The 15843-nt window shown below is 36.7% G+C and overlaps 1 protein-coding gene across 50 annotated transcripts in view; it reads left to right on the plus strand.

Annotated features, from left to right (window-relative positions):
* The window catches only part of CLASP2 (cytoplasmic linker associated protein 2), a 186049-nt gene that overhangs the window by 79562 nt on the left and 90644 nt on the right, over positions 1 to 15843 (plus strand). For all 50 annotated transcript variants that reach the window (XM_082725344.1, XM_082725390.1, XM_082725366.1 and 47 more), the window contains 4 exons: positions 6666 to 6736; positions 10392 to 10451; positions 12004 to 12081; positions 13462 to 13629. In XM_082725344.1, the coding sequence (XP_082581470.1) occupies positions 6666 to 6736; positions 10392 to 10451; positions 12004 to 12081; positions 13462 to 13629 (377 nt within the window). The remainder of the gene's footprint in view (positions 1 to 6665; positions 6737 to 10391; positions 10452 to 12003; positions 12082 to 13461; positions 13630 to 15843) is intronic.

Consider the following 15843-nt stretch of genomic DNA (forward strand, 5'->3'; position numbering starts at 1 on the left):
TAAACATGCTTGCCTGCAGAATATAGTATACACATACATGTACTAATGTGTACGTGTGTGTGTGTGTAATTGTGTTACAGATAGTAATGGGCAGATGTAAAACAGAAGAATGTTATAGACACTGCTATGACAGGCAGAGTCTTAGTATTTCTTATCTTCCATATCTTGAATATGTCCCCAAAAAACAGTTAAAAAAATAAATCTTCCCTCTTTTTTTTTTTTTTTTTTAATATATCTTCCCTCTTAAATTCTGGTTCTTCTCCAACTAATCATTAAAGTCATTCAATATATACTTTTCCAAACTTCTATGCCCATACAAACCGTATTTATTACAAAATACAATATTTTACATATATAAATAATAGTTTTTAACTTGTTTTTTAAACTTAATGTACTGGCAGCTTCCCTTATCCACCGGTGTAATTTTTCTTTTTTCTCTTTTTTAAAATTAACATATAATGGATTATTTACCCCAGGGGTACAGGTCTGTGAATCATCAGGCTTACACATTTCACAGCACTCACCATAGCACATATCCTTTCCAATGTCCATAACCCAGCTACCCTATCCCTACCCACCCCCAATCCCAGCAACCCTCAGTTTGTTTTGTGAGATTAAGAGTCTCTTATGGTTTGTCTTCCTCCCGATATCATCTTGTATAATTTTTCTTAATGTCTAGATTGGTTGTCTGTTAAAGGACAGTAACATTAAATCATCCTCATCATTCTTCCCCCTGAAGTTCATGGAGTCCTTTTTCCCCGTCCTTTTCCAACATTGTGTATTATCTGTCTCCTAAAGGCCTCATAATTTGATAAATGAAATATTATCTCTCATTTTGCTTCACATTTCTTAGATTACTAGACACATTGGTATTTATTTCCTTTCAGAATTCTTCTGTGGATTGCCAGTTACTCTCTGTACATTTTTTCTTCACTGATTTCGAAGGTCTTTTTCTGTATCATAAGTATATTTCTTCTGTGTTATAGATGTTGTAGGTATGATTTTCTACCAGTTTGTCAGTTCTTCAAATATTGTCTAAGCTATTATTTGTTATATAGAGAACTTTTAAATTTTTATGTATTGAGACAATGCTCTTGTTGTGGGTTTTGTTATAGTTAAAATGACCTTCACCTTTTTACAATTACAAGAATATTCATTTGTTTCAAACTTTTATATTACTGCTTTTTACATTTAGATAGAACTAGATTTTCTTTTCTTGTGAAGTATAGGTATCTAATATGATTTGCCCCCAAAATACAAAACCACTTGACTCAATGGCATGTATAATTCAGTCTTTTCTTGGAATGCCAGCATGTTCACATAATAAATTTCCATTAAGTATATGGGTCTGTTTTCCAAACGCCTATTCAGTTTCTTTGATCAGTTTGTTCTTTCAAAAGAAATGAAGTTTCAGTGGCTCAGTGGGTTAAAGCCTCTGCCTTCAGCTCGGGTCGTGATCCTGGAATCCTGGGATCGAGTCACGCATCAGGCTCTCTGCTTGCGGGGAGCCTGCTTCCTCCTCTCTCTCTGCCTGCCTCTCTGCCTACTTGTGATCTCTGTCAAATAAATAAATAAAATCTTTAAAAAAACAAAATGAAGTTTCGTTTTAATACTGCTACACCAAAAGGTTTTTTTCAGCAGTGAAATTAAATGCCTATTTAGAAAGCTATGAATCATTTTCTGTTTTAATATTTTTTTAAGTTTTTCTAAATCCAGCCTCTCTGTAACTGTGTTGAAAAGTAGTAGGAATTATTGAAATACTTGTTTTGCCTCTGAGACTAATGGGAGTACTTTAAATATGATGTTAGGTGTAGGTTTCTATGGATACTCTATATTAGATTATGGAAATTTCCCTGTAAAATATTTTTGCTAAATTTTGATCAGGAATTGATGTGAAATCTTACCAGCTATCCATTTGATATCTTTAGAAATGATTCTCTTTTTATTTATCCATTGTACATTCATGACCTGAATTTTGCTTGGCATTGTACATCAGGATACTGCTAGATTCATTTGGCTAATACTTCAGTTAAGATTTTGACATTCATTTTAATATATGAGCCTTCATAGAATTTCCTGTACTTTTCCTGTTTCACATATTTTCTATTACATTATTCTTTTATTAGGGCTTGCTGACCTTGGAAGTTCTTTAATGACTTTTCTAGTATTTTAGACTTTTCATTTTGAATTGTTACTTGTATTTTCCTAGGATATCCTTTTTATATGGACTTTAAGAATCTTTGGCATAAGGTTGTATACTGTATTCCCCTAAGTAACAAAAAGTCTCTACCACTGTGAATTCAATTACCATTTTGTTGTGTTACAATATTATTTCTTTTACACCTGCCAGAGGCATTGTTTATCATTTTTTTTTAATTGTTTGTTTACTTGAGACAGAACCAGTGGTGGGGAGGGGCAGAAGGAGAGAGAGAGAGAGAGAGAGAGAGAGAGAGAGAGAGAAGCAGTCCTGGTTGAGCAGGAAGGCTGATGCAGGGCTCAATCCCAGGACCCAGAAATCACCACCCAGGCCAAAGACAGATGCCCAACTGACTGAGCCACCCAGGCACCCCGTTTATGGTTTAGTTTTATTGTTTTTCAGGGGTGTTCTTCAGTTTCTTTAGGCTTCTTAATTCCTTTCTTTGACTTGGGCTCGCTTCCCCCTCCCGCCCCCCTGCCCAGGTTTTGTGGTATGTTCTTAGAGAGTTTGTTGCAGTTTTTGTTGTTTAGTATTATAAGGCTGTAGGTTTTCTTTTGAGTTTGGCATTGGCAGCATCAGAGTGATTTAGATTTACCAAATTCTCTTTATATTTATCACTTAAAATTTTCATTTCAGTGTCCTCTTTGAATTGAATAATGATATTATTTGCATGTTCAGTTGGTTGTTACTCTTATCATCAATGATTTCATTACATTCTGATCAGAGAATTTTGTTATACATTTTCTTCTTCAGTGAATGCCTTGCATTTTATTTGTGTCCCAGTACATCCTTAATTTATATAAGTTGTCTTTTAGTACCTGCAGAATATGGAATTTGTTTATGGAGTACTTAATTCATCTCTAAGTCCTGCTTGATGTTTCATTAATCTTTATCCATTTTTTAAGAAGATACTTTATCTAGCAAATTCTGATTCTAGGTTTTTGTCAATTTCATTTTCCTAACAGTTATTTTATTTTCTGTATGGTCAAAAGTTTTTTACTACTACCATTTTGAAATAGTGGGGTTTTTTACCTGTCATTTCTGTTTTCTCTTCATAGTGTTTTTTCTTACCTGTTTCGTATTTTCTAGAAGTTTCTTATTCTTGATAATAAAGATCTTGATCAGTAAAGAATAAAACCTGTTTTACTTCCCTCACATTTTAAAAAGTTTACATTTTATCTCATTCATGTTGTTTTTCCCTTAACCATTAAATTGAACAAAAACATTTTCATTTTCAGCAATTGAAACTTGTAGTTTTTTACTTTCATTCCTGACTTCCATTTGTTAGTAAACTCTTTTTAACCATATTTTAATTGGTTCTGCATAATTTGTTTGATTTAGTGTGTTCTCAGGTTTCATGCATATTTATCTTTGCATGTCTTATTTTTTTAGTTTTTTAGTTTTTATTATTTATTTGAGAGACAGCACATGCGCACACATGAGTTGGGTGAGGGGCAGAGGGAGAGGAGCAAGCAGACTCCCCACTGAGTGCAGAGCCCAATGCAGGCTTGATCCCAGGACACTGAGATCATGACCTGAGCTGAAGTCAGAAGCTTAACTTACTGAGCCAACCAGCACCCCATCTTTGCATATTTTAAAATGGCTTTTCTTTGCCTTTACAGAAGAACTAAAAAATTGGACTTTATCTTCATATTCCTTCTTCCTCAGAATTGTTTATTTTTCAGGGGCCCTTGGCTGGCTCACTTGGTAGAGTGCAAGACTATTTTTTTTGAATGCCCCAAAGGACATTTTGTTTTTAAAAGATATTTATTTATTTGTTTGTTTGTTTGTTTAACACAGCATGGGTGGGGGAGAGCAAACACAAGCAGGTGGAGTGGCAGGCAGAGGGAGAGGGATAAGTAGGCTGCCGAGCAGGGAGTCCAACATGGGGCTTGATCCCAGGACCCTGAGATCATGACCTAAGCCGAAGGCAGACACTTAACCGACTGAACCACCTAGGCACGGCTAGCGGGTGACTCTTGATCTTGTGAGTTCGAGCCCCTTGTTGGGTATAGAGATTACTTAAAAAGTTTTAAAAAATGGTTTTTAATTGTTGACTTTTGTCCAGAATTGTTTTCTTAATTTTTTTATTGTTTAAGAAGGAGGATATCATTTGTTTCTTTTCTGGAAAAACAAAAACAAAATTTTAGGAAGTTTTACAAAATAGTATCTGTTTTAGAAGTTTCCCTATAGCAGGTCTAGGAGTCTTCCTCCATTAGTGCTATCCTTCCACAGTAGATAAGGATTTCTGATGAAGGTGAATTTTCCTTAAATTGTGTTAATTTTAATGGATCATTTAATTGTTGCTTCTGTTTTCTTTGTCAGGTTTTTTTCTTCTGTTAGTCTTATCCAGATTTTGGAACCTCAGTATCATTTATTATTTCTTAAATAATTTTTTGTCTTTTGCTTTATAGCTGTATATGTTCTCCAGAAAAATTTCTTTAAATTCTGCTTATGTGACAGTATCCATGTTGCCATTCTTAGGCTTTACACATAATACATTGTTTTCAAATTTCTCATTTTTCATAAGCTTGCTTGATATTATTGATACACTAGTCTGTCATCTCACTGTAAATATAAATCAAGTGGTTTTTGTTGTTCTGTGTTATTTTCTGTTTTCTGTATTTTGTTTGGTCTCCTAGAGGACTGCTTCCTTAGAATGCTATTATTTGATTTTTAATTCTCCTTTTAATTCTAAAGAAGCTTTTTATTTTTCAGTTATCAACTTGTATTAATACAGTAAAATCTAAATCTGACTTGGTGTTTGGTTGAAATGCTTCATCTGTAACTATGAGGTTCACTTTTTCATTTCCTTTGGTATAGGTTCCCTGAATATGGTGTAGTAATAGGTCAGTGTATCTCCCCATCCCTGCCACTGTGTTGAATGTGGGCTAATTAACAGTAGGGTTTTGGGGAGGTTATGAGAGAGAGGAAGAGAATGGTAGGTAAGACCTATTAAGTATGTTGTGACTGGGGCATCTCCTTGGGCTTTAACTCCATAGCAGTGTTTGGGGAATGGATTCTTCTGGGTGCTGTAGGAAACAAGTTCACAGAGCCCTTCTATGCTGAGTGTTGTATAATCCTCATTTTAAACAACTTTAGGTCTACTGGTGGTTTTCCTCTATAATAGCTAAAAAAAGGTTTGCACTTTTATTTTGGTTGAGTTAGTTATAGCTGACACAGATGTGATACATATTCTCCTTCAGTGAAAGACTTGTTTTTCCAATACTGGAAGCACTACTGGCAGACAGCCTTTTGCGGCCTCCTTTTCAGGGATTGCCTCAGCTGCAGAGAGCTGCCTTTTCAAAGCTCTTGTCCCTTTGCTTTATGGTCCACATCCAATAATTGATTGATGTGGAAGTATAAATTTTGGCCATTTTAAACTAATTCAAGACTGCTCTGAAGGGCCATTTTAACTTCAAAGCCCCCTTAAGACTTTTAGCGAAGATATTCTATGGCTGAATCAGATTGATTTGTCTGCTAGTTCCTGCTTTCTTTACCTCCCTTTTGCAAGTGTTGATTCTGAGGGTACTTCTTAATATCCCATATGCTAGACTTCATGTCAGAGCCTGTTTTCTAGGTAATCCATCTTGTGCCATTAGCTCAGAAGAAAAAGGGGGATATTTGAAGCATCAAATATGTATGCTTAGATTACTATTTTATTCTTCTGTCTCTTTTGTACTTTTTAATGTTTACTTCACTAAAGAAGAGCATTTAAGAACGAGTAGTAAAAATCAGAAGATTTTATCAGTTGAGGCACCTGGGTGGCTAAGTCAGTTAACCGTCCATCTCTTGATTTCAACTCGGGTCATGATCTCAGTTGTGGGATCCAGCCCTGCATCATGGACTCTGCACTCAACAGGAAGTCCACTTGAGATTCTCTCTCTCCCTCTCTCCCTCTGTCCCACCCCCCACATTGGCACATGGGCTCTCACTCTCTCAAATAAATAAATAAATCTTTTTTTAAACATGTACCTGTTGGACTTTAGCGGAATTCTAGACAGCTGTGGTACAGTCACAATGAAGGTTACATTAAAATCACCATTTCTGAGTGCATTCCCAGTAGTCAGGTGTGCAGATTCACTCTGGTTACTTGCTTTGATGACTTGGTTATTATTTTCCGCTAGCAGTAGCCATCGCACCTCAGAGAGCATGACAGATGCATGCCCAGTTCCTCTAGTGCTCCCTCCCTAGAAGTACACTGTCCTAACAGGTCTTTGCAATTACACAATTAACTTTTCTTTCTTAAATGGTTTTTCGGCTACACCTGTCCTCCTGAAACTATGTCATCATTACTGTTACTTTAATTGGGGGAGCTGTCTGACAGTCTTAATTTCTTTCCAAATCTGATTTTGTTTTTTTTCGTTCTGTTCTAATATATCTAAATACTTGGTTGTAAGGCAAATAGAAGAAGGGATTATATGAAGTGGATAGTATTTTTCAACTTTTTCTAAAACATCTTTTTCAGCATACTCATGTACCCAGACTTATACCTTTAATAACAAGCAATTGCACATCAAAATCAGTTCCTGTAAGAAGGTAAGTTTTGAGGGGAAAAAAATTTTAGTATAACTTTAATACTGTATCATGTTTAATTCTTATTCTGGTGCAAAAATAGTTGTCAGTAATTTCTTGCCTTCTAGAAACCTTAGTAAATTTTTTATTTTATGCCCTATAGGGAGAAAAGAATGAAATGATCATTATAACCACTCATGTTTTTCAGTTTTATCATATTAAGCTTTGGATTCTCTGAGCCACTGGTTGCCTGGTTTTCAGAGAGGATAGAATCCAGAGTCAGGCCTTTGCTAGAGTCCTGCAACTGCCATTGATTGACTGTCCTACCTTGGGCAATTTAAGCTGCTCTGAACTTCAGTATCTACATATGGTAGTAGGGCTAATGATATTGATCCCATAGAACTGTGAGGATAAAATGAGATAGATGCACATTAGTAGAATTCAGTGTAGTGTTTGGAACAGAGTAAATAGCCATATTACGTCAATCTGTCAATCTTTGTCTCTCCTACTGTTTTTAATGTCATCAGTGTCGCCAGCAATACTAAAGACAACAAAAACAAGATCTGTACATTTGTTGTTCAGGAAAATTATGAAGAATCAGGGATGCCTGACTTTCTAGGTTGGAAGAGCATGTGACTTGAACTTGAGGTCATGAGTTGGAGCCCCAGGCTGGGTGTTGGGAGTACTTATTCACATAAAGAATTACATACATCCATACATCATACATACATACATACATACATACATACATACATAAATACATACAAAAATTGAATCGGGGGCACCTGCATGGCTCAGTTGGTTGAATATCCCACTCTTGGTCTTGGCTCAGGTCTTGATCTAGGGGTCATGAGTTCAAGCCCCACATTGAGTTCCATGCTGGACATGGAGCCTACTTAAAAAATAAAAATGAAAGAAAAAGAAAACAAAATTGAATTATACTGTTATTTCACTTTCATATGGAATCTAAAAAATAAAGCAAATGAATGTAAACAAATACAGAGAGCTCACTGATGGTTGCCAGAGGGGAGGTGGATGGGCAAAATAGATTGAAGGGGATCAAGAGGTACCAGTTTGAGTTGTAAAATGAGTAAGTTACAGGGATGAGTAAAATACAACATAGGGAATATAATCAATAATATTGTTTAACTTTGTATGGTGACAGGTCATAACACATAACACAGTTATTGTGTTGAGTATTATTTTATAATATCAAATCACTATGTTACATACCTGAAACTAATATAATATTGTATGTCAAGTACAATTAAAAATAAATTTTAGAAATAAATTATTTTAAAAATACATTTAAGTACCATATCTTATATACTAATTTGATACATATATCCATCTTTTCTTGATCTCAGTTTCTTAACTATTTTAAAATTATATTGGCTTGATTTATTTTATTCAAAAACCATCTTAAGTGATTTTTGCAAGACAGTAGACATAAGAGTATAACTACATTTTTTATATTTGCAATGGAAGACAACAATTTAAGCTATAGTCCTATCTGATCATGTTTTGATACTATTTCTGTTGTATGCTTATAAATCTGTTCTTACTCATTTGGTCATTATTGTGTCAATAAATATTGTTTGAGAACAAAACAAAATTATTTTTAAAAAAAACTTATTCCTTGATAAATATGCATTATTTTTCCTTTATAAATACACATTTAAGTACTTTGACTGCTAGGACGAAGCCGAAAGAGAAATTACTGCCTTTAAGTGGTTCAGATTTGGGCAGTAGTTATTTGATCACGCTCTCTTACATCTAAGGTCAGCAAATGACAGCTTGCTGGTCAGATCTGCCCAACAGTCTATTTTTGTACAGCCTGCAAGCAAAGATTATTTATTACATTTTTGAAGGGTGGTTATAAAGGGGGAAAAAAAGAAAAATATGAGATAGAGACTTGTATGTGGTTTACAAAAGCCTAAAATATTTACTGTCTGGCCCTTTACAGAAGAGGTTTACCAATCTTATGTCGAGGAAAATGGTAACTGGAGAATTAAGAATGTGACAGAGAAGAGTCAGGAAATACATCATAAAATTGCCTTGAAAATGGAGAGCAATTCAGTAACTGTAGGGGAATTGAGTGGGTGTAACCTACACAGAGATGTAAGCTTGCTGAGTGTTACAGAGCCATCAAACAGGCCATTGAGGCCTGAACGCATGATAAATATACTGTCATTAGGAAAAGAAGCTAACAGGGTGAAGGGTACTTGTAGGGAGGGCAAGATTAGGTTGAAGTTTGAATGTCTACAAAGAGAAATTTTGACATTCCTCCATACCTTGACAGTTTTTGGTGAGAAGGTAATGTCATCTTAGTTTTTATTTCACCTATGACCAATGATTAAAAAGAGATATGGAGAATTGGCTTAATTAAGTAGGAATTCTTATAGCTTATGTAAAAGGGGCAGGGTCTAAACTAGAGCTGTATTGATGATAATTGATTGATGATTTTAATCAGGAACTAATTCAAGTGGTTTTGGGTGTAGAAATGAGAATTTGATCATTGGATATGGATGAAAAGGTGATATCAGGTGCGCTTCAGACTATAAGTTCTGGAATCAGAATGCTAGGGTTTGGTCCTGTCCCTTTAGGCAAGTTAGTTTAACCTCCCTATTTCTCATTTTCTAACTATATAATATGGGATAAAAGAGTGGATTTCAGAGGGTAAGAATTAATTTGTACTTTTGTATGTAGATTTGAGTTGACAGTCTCTATGTAGGGATGTCCATTTCTACCATGAACTGCTTGAAACTTTGACTTAACAGTCAAATCGAAGAACCAGTGCTAGAGATAGAGGCCTAGATGTGAGAAGCATAGCTGTTAGTCAGAGCTAAGGGTACAGATGATACAGATGTTTTTTCCCAAGTAAAGACTATGAAAGCGAAGTGGGCTGATACCAGCACCAACCAGGTGAGCACCTATTTAAGGGAAGGTGGAGGAAAAGTATTAATAAAAGAAGAAAAAAGAGGAGAGAAGTATGTTATCAGTTGCCAAAAATGAAGAGAAACTCAAGAATGACACAGTTGAGGAAGTTGAGAACTAGAAGGCTTAGGAGAAAAGATGTAAATACTTGATTAAAAATTATGCATATTTAAGCAGCACCTGGGTGGCTCAGTGGGTTAAGCCGCTGCCTTCGGCTCAGGTCATGATCTCAGGGTCCTGGGATTGAGCCCCACATCGGGCCCTCTGCTCAGCAGGGAGCCTGCTTCCCCCTCTCTCTCTGCCTGCCTCTCTGCCTACTTGTGATCTCTCTCTCTCTCTGTGAAATAAATAAATAAAATCTTTTTTAAAAAATTATGCATATTTAAGAAAACATGGAGAAATGGAAGATCCATTCCATCTATCTTGGTCACCATTATATATCTCCAGTTTCTAGTGCAGAGTAGGTGTTTGATAAGTATTTCTTAAATTAAATATTAAATTTTTATATTTGACAAACATTTTAAGGTAAAATTATGGTGAACCCTGAAGTTTTTTTGAACTATTTAGCATAGGAATAGTTGAAATCTTAAAGTTAGGTATTTGACGGTTAAAATAACTAAAAACAGTCTTATACTTTAGTTCAGAAAACAAAGTGCAGTATTACATAAGAAATTACCATTTAAATTAATATAGCTTAATATAATGTTATAACACTTGGTTATAATTTGCTTTTATTTTTCAGGCGTTCATTTGAATTTTTAGATTTATTGTTACAAGAGTGGCAGACTCATTCATTGGAAAGGTATGCATTGACTCTTTCTTTCCTACTTCCCTCTTCTCCCCACTGTCACCAGTTCTTTAGAAGTGGATGGTTCTGATTTTGCATTATTTCTCCTTTTGTTTAAAAGTTACTTGTACTGGTTTTCCTTTAAAGCTGTGATGTAGTGTGGCTCCTCTTATTTGGTGCAGCTGTGATTTTCTTCCTTATTTGTGGGTTGAGTGAGGAGCTCTTAAGTAGAATGGGTTATAAAAGATTAAATTGGACAGAAATTTTAAAATGTATCTCCAGACAAGTGACCTTGGTTTCCTGAGGTATAATTAATCAAGTAATAAATGATTTTCAAAGGAAAGAGAGAGATTTTAAGAAAAGATTCATTTGGAAAGTTTCTCTGTACAAGTTGTCAGGTGTCATTGGTCAGGAGTGTACGGAGCAAAGTCTAATGTAGCTCTGAGATGAACAAGAGGAGATATGCACAGCTAATTAGTCACTAGGTAGTAGGCTGTTTACATGGTAGTAATTTCAGGTTTGAAGCTTGATACACCTTGGTATACCTGCATTTACACTGAATGCCTTGCTGATTTTCCATTTTCATGGAAATCGTTAAACCTGTTCACAGCCCATATTTTTAAAAAAATAAAGTTTGTTGTTTAATACAGGCATGATGTAATTCCAAGTTTCCTTTAAGTTCTTTTGTGGCAGCTACTATTCATTTCTACATTGGTGGGTTGGTGAGGAACCACACCAAAGGGGTTTTTTTATTCATTAAGAATTTAAAATGTGGGCACCTGGGTGGCTCAGTGGGTTAAGCCGCTGCCTTCAGCTCAGGCCATGATCTCGGGGTCCTGGGATCAAGTCCCGCATCGGGCTCTCTGCTCAGCGGGGAGCCTGCTTCCCTTCCTCTCTCTCTACCTGCCTCTCCGTCTGCTTGTGATTTCTCTCTGTCAAATAAATAAATTAAATCTTTAAAAAAAAAAAAAAAGAATTTAAAATGTGGGGGCACCTGGGTGGCTCAGTGGGTTAAGCCTCTGCCTTCAGCTCAGGTCATGATCTCAGGATCCTGGGATCAAGCCCCACTTTGGGTTCTCTGCTCAGCGGAAAGCCTGCTTTCCCCTCTCTCTCTGCCTGCCTACTGTGATCTCTCTCTCTCTGTCAAATAAATAAATCTTAAAAAAAAAAACAAGAATTTAAAATGTGGGTACTATACTTATACACGTTATAAACATAATGTAACTTATAAACATAATTCAACTTTTTAATGTTTGACTTGTCAGGAGGAAACCATACACGGATGAAATGTGTGGAGTAGATTATGAGAAAATCTTAAACTTAATGCATACTCATTAATCTTTTTATCTCACCTGCCCCTTTGTGATTGATGCGTAACATATAGGTAATAAGTGTAATTTGTGGTGAAATATAGTTTTACTCATGAATCTAAAGGTGTTTGGGGACACCTGGTTGGTTCAATTGGTAGAGCATGAGACTCTCAAGGGTTGTGAGTTCAAGCCCCATGTTGGGTATAGAGATTACTTAAAAATAATAAAATCTTTAAATAAGATATTTTGTTTTATAGACATGCAGCTGTCTTGGTTGAAACTATTAAGAAAGGAATTCATGATGCTGATGCTGAGGCCAGAGTGGAGGCAAGAAAGTAAGTCTATATTGTTTTTTCGTGACAGTGTAAATGTACTTGGATCTTTTCTTTGAAAGGAATCATACTGGAAGAATGAGAATATCAAAAGTGTCTCAAGTATTCTACTTGATTAGCTCTTTAGATTAATCGAGGTAGATTTTTCTCCATTAAAATGTACTAGATATATGGGGCCCCCTCATTTGGTAGAGTGTGCAACTCTTGATCTCAGGGTTGTAAGTTTAAGCCCTACTTTGGGTGTAGAGATTACTTTTTAAAAAATCTGTACCAAAGGCTAACAGTTGACTTCACATTGTCGTTCATATGATCATTAGTATTTCTATTCCCTCATAACATCCTCACTTTCATTGTGAATAAAAATAACTCATTTATTGAGAATGTGCTAATTACCTGATACTGTGGGGCACTTGGTATACATTACTATCTAATCTTGAAAATGATCCTGTAAAGGTGGTATCTCTATAGATTGGCAACAAGAGTTTGGAGATTTGGGGGTGTACTTTAGGCCACACGAACTGTAAGGATCACAGCCAGGTTTTGAACAGAGATCTACTTTTCTCAAAAGCCTAACAGCTTTCCACCAAAACTTGTTAAATTTAGAAAATGTTCACTTGAGGGGTACCTGGGTGGCTCAGTTGGCTAAGCGTGTGACTCTTGGCTTTGGCTCAGGTCACGGTCTTGCAGTCATGGGATCAAGCCCCTCCTCAGGCTCTGTGCTCAGTGCGGATTCTGCTTCAGATTCTTTCTCTCACCCCCTCTGCCCCTCCTTTCTCTGCCTCTCTCTCTCTCTCTCTCTCAATAAATAAAATGTTTTTTTGAAGGTATTCATATGATAATATGGTAAATATATTAATATGGTCTCATCTTCATTCTTGAATGTATACTTTTTTAAATTTTTTTTCTTTTTTTTTTTTTTGACACAGAGAGAGAGAGATCACAAGTAGGCAGAGGGACAGACAGAGGGGGGGGGGGGGAAGCAGGCCTCCTGCCGAGCAGAGAGCCCAATGCAGGGCTCAATCCCAGGACCCTGAGATCTTGACCTGAGCTGAAGGCAGAGGCTTAACCCACTGAGCCACCCAGGCACCCCTATATACTTTTTTTTAAGGTTTTATTTATTCATTTGACAGAGAGAAAGAGATCACAAGTAGGCAGAGAGGCAGGCAGAGGTGGCCGGGCGGTCGCGGGGGCAGAAGCAGGCTCCCTGCTGAGCAGAGGGCCTGATGTGGGGCTCGATCCCAGGACCCTGAGATCATGACCTGAGCTGAAGGCAGAGGCTTAACCCACTGAGCCACCCAAGCGCCCTGAATGTATACATTTTATGTAAAGCTGTTTATGTTCTTTTTTCCCTTTTTTGTTGTTGCTTATTCATTTGTTTTACAGGACATATATGGGTCTTAGAAATCACTTTCCTGGTGAAGCTGAAACATTGTATAATTCCCTTGAGCCATCCTATCAGAAGAGTCTTCAGACTTACTTAAAGAGTTCTGGCAGTGTAGCATCTCTTCCACAGTCCGACAGATCATCTTCTAGCTCACAGGAAAGTCTCAAGTAAGGTCATATAAGTGATATCACAGATTTCTTCCTTTCCAAACCTTTGTAGTTCCTCAAATTAGATGATTGGGTATCTGCTTGGTTTCACTTGAAGCCTTGGAAGAATGATAACTGGAATGTACTGTTGACCCTTGAGCAGTAGGGGTGTCTACAACCCCATGAAGTTGAAAATCTGCATATAATTTGACTCCCCCAAAACTTAACTACTAGTACTCTACTGTTGACTGGAAACCTTACTGAGAACATAAACAGTCCATAGACACATATTTTTTATGTTGTATATATGTTATGTATAGTATTCTTACAATAAAGTTGAGGTAAAGAAAAGAAAATGTTATTTAGGAGAACCATAGGAAGATAAGATACATTTACAGCACTGTATTGTACTGTACTGTATTTGATGAAAAAATAATCTACATAGACATGGACCCACACAGTTCAATCTATGTTGTTCAAGGGTCAACTATACGTTTTTTTTTGGGGGGGGGGTCTGTGCCTCAAGGGTTGGTTACATGCCTGTGTAGCTTCTTTTGGGATGAAGAGTTCAGTGATTCAGATTTTGTTTCTGTATTTTCATGTCTGTAAAAAATATTTTCATGTCTGTAAAAAATAGTTCGTTTGGGGGTTATTAAAATAGTTCAGCAGCCCATTTCTAGGGCATTATAATGGAGGAACTGTAATGGGGATTCGGGAGTCATCTTCAGAACTCTGACACAGCACTGTGTGACTGGTAAAAACACACTGCTTTCCTGTGTCATCTTTTGCAAAGCTTAAAACGTCAGCAAATCCCTTCAGAGGAGCCGGATTCCCTAGTAACTGACTCACTTCTGTGTAATTCCATTCTCATTTTTTTTTTTTTAAGATTTTATTTATTTATTTGACAGAGATCACAAGTAGGCAGAGAGAGAGGGGAGGAAGCAGGCTCCCTGCAGAGCAGAGAGCCCAATGCAGGGCTTGATCCCAGGACTCTGGGATCATGACCTGAGCCGAACGCAGAGGCCTTTACCCACTGAGCCACCCAGGCGCCCCTCCATTCTCATCATTAAATGTTGGCTTCCTCAGACCCTTGCTGCCTTGGCAGCCTTACTCTAATTTTCTATCTCTCCAGCCCTATGAGGTCACTAAAATCCTTAGTGCCATCTCTATTCCCAAGCCGTGGCCTCCAGTATCTACAGGTTTCCTCACAGAATGTGTGCTACCTTTCTGTGATTCCTCTCCCTTTAGGACTTTGACCCCGGCCTCTCTGGGGGGCGTGGGACCAGGGTGAGTCTAGTGAGGCAAACTAGGGCAGAGACTCAAGGACGCTCTCACAGGGTCTTGTGAGTCCTGGACTAACATGCAGTGACTTACAGGTTTTCACAAGAAAAGCAGATATGATCCGATTTCAGTATAATTATTGTAGGAATAATTAACCTATCCAAACTTCTCTTTATATTTGTGTTAAAATCTTCACTGCAAATGAGTTTTGTTGTTTTTTTCTCTTTACTTTACTTTGCTTAAACTTCAAAATGCTTATGAATCATCTAAAGATCTTGTTAAAATGAACAATCTGATTCAGTGGATCTAGGACAGGGCCTGAGATTTTGCATTTTTTAACATGTTCCTAGACGATATCTTTGCTTTTTGAGTATGGACCATACTTTAAATAGCAAGTACCTAAACAAGATATTTAATCTTATTTAGTATTAACATCTTTAAACATAACCAGCTTTAAGTTCTGTTAACCTTGAAGTGGTCTGCCTCAGTCTAATAGAATAACAGTTTTAAGGGCCAGTTATAAAAAATAATACAATATTGGGTTTAATAACCAACTACCAAATTTACAGATTGATAATAATGACTTAAAAAATATTTTTCAGTACTCTGATGTAAACCTGTTTGGAGTCTTTGCCTCCTTTCCCCCCAGTTTTAAGATTTATAGGTATACTTTCCTAATCCCCCTTACATATTTAGATGTATTATTTATCTCTGGACTGCAGAATAGCATTATAATTAAAAGATACTAAAGGAGATGGTGGATTTTTTGAGAGGATTTGAGCTGTTTTGCTTTCTAATCGTGTTATCCTCAGCAGTAGTTCTTAGCCTCATTTCTCTTATCCCATGCAGTTACGCTCAGCAGCACTGCTATAGGTGGTGTGATACCTACGTGATAATGGCATGAATTGCCAGCGGCCACAAGCCAGTATGGCTTAGGTGAAAGGGGCTTTGGTC

Source organism: Mustela nivalis, assembly GCF_964662115.1.
Source record: "Mustela nivalis genome assembly, chromosome: 1".
Lineage (NCBI taxonomy): Eukaryota > Metazoa > Chordata > Mammalia > Carnivora > Mustelidae > Mustela > Mustela nivalis.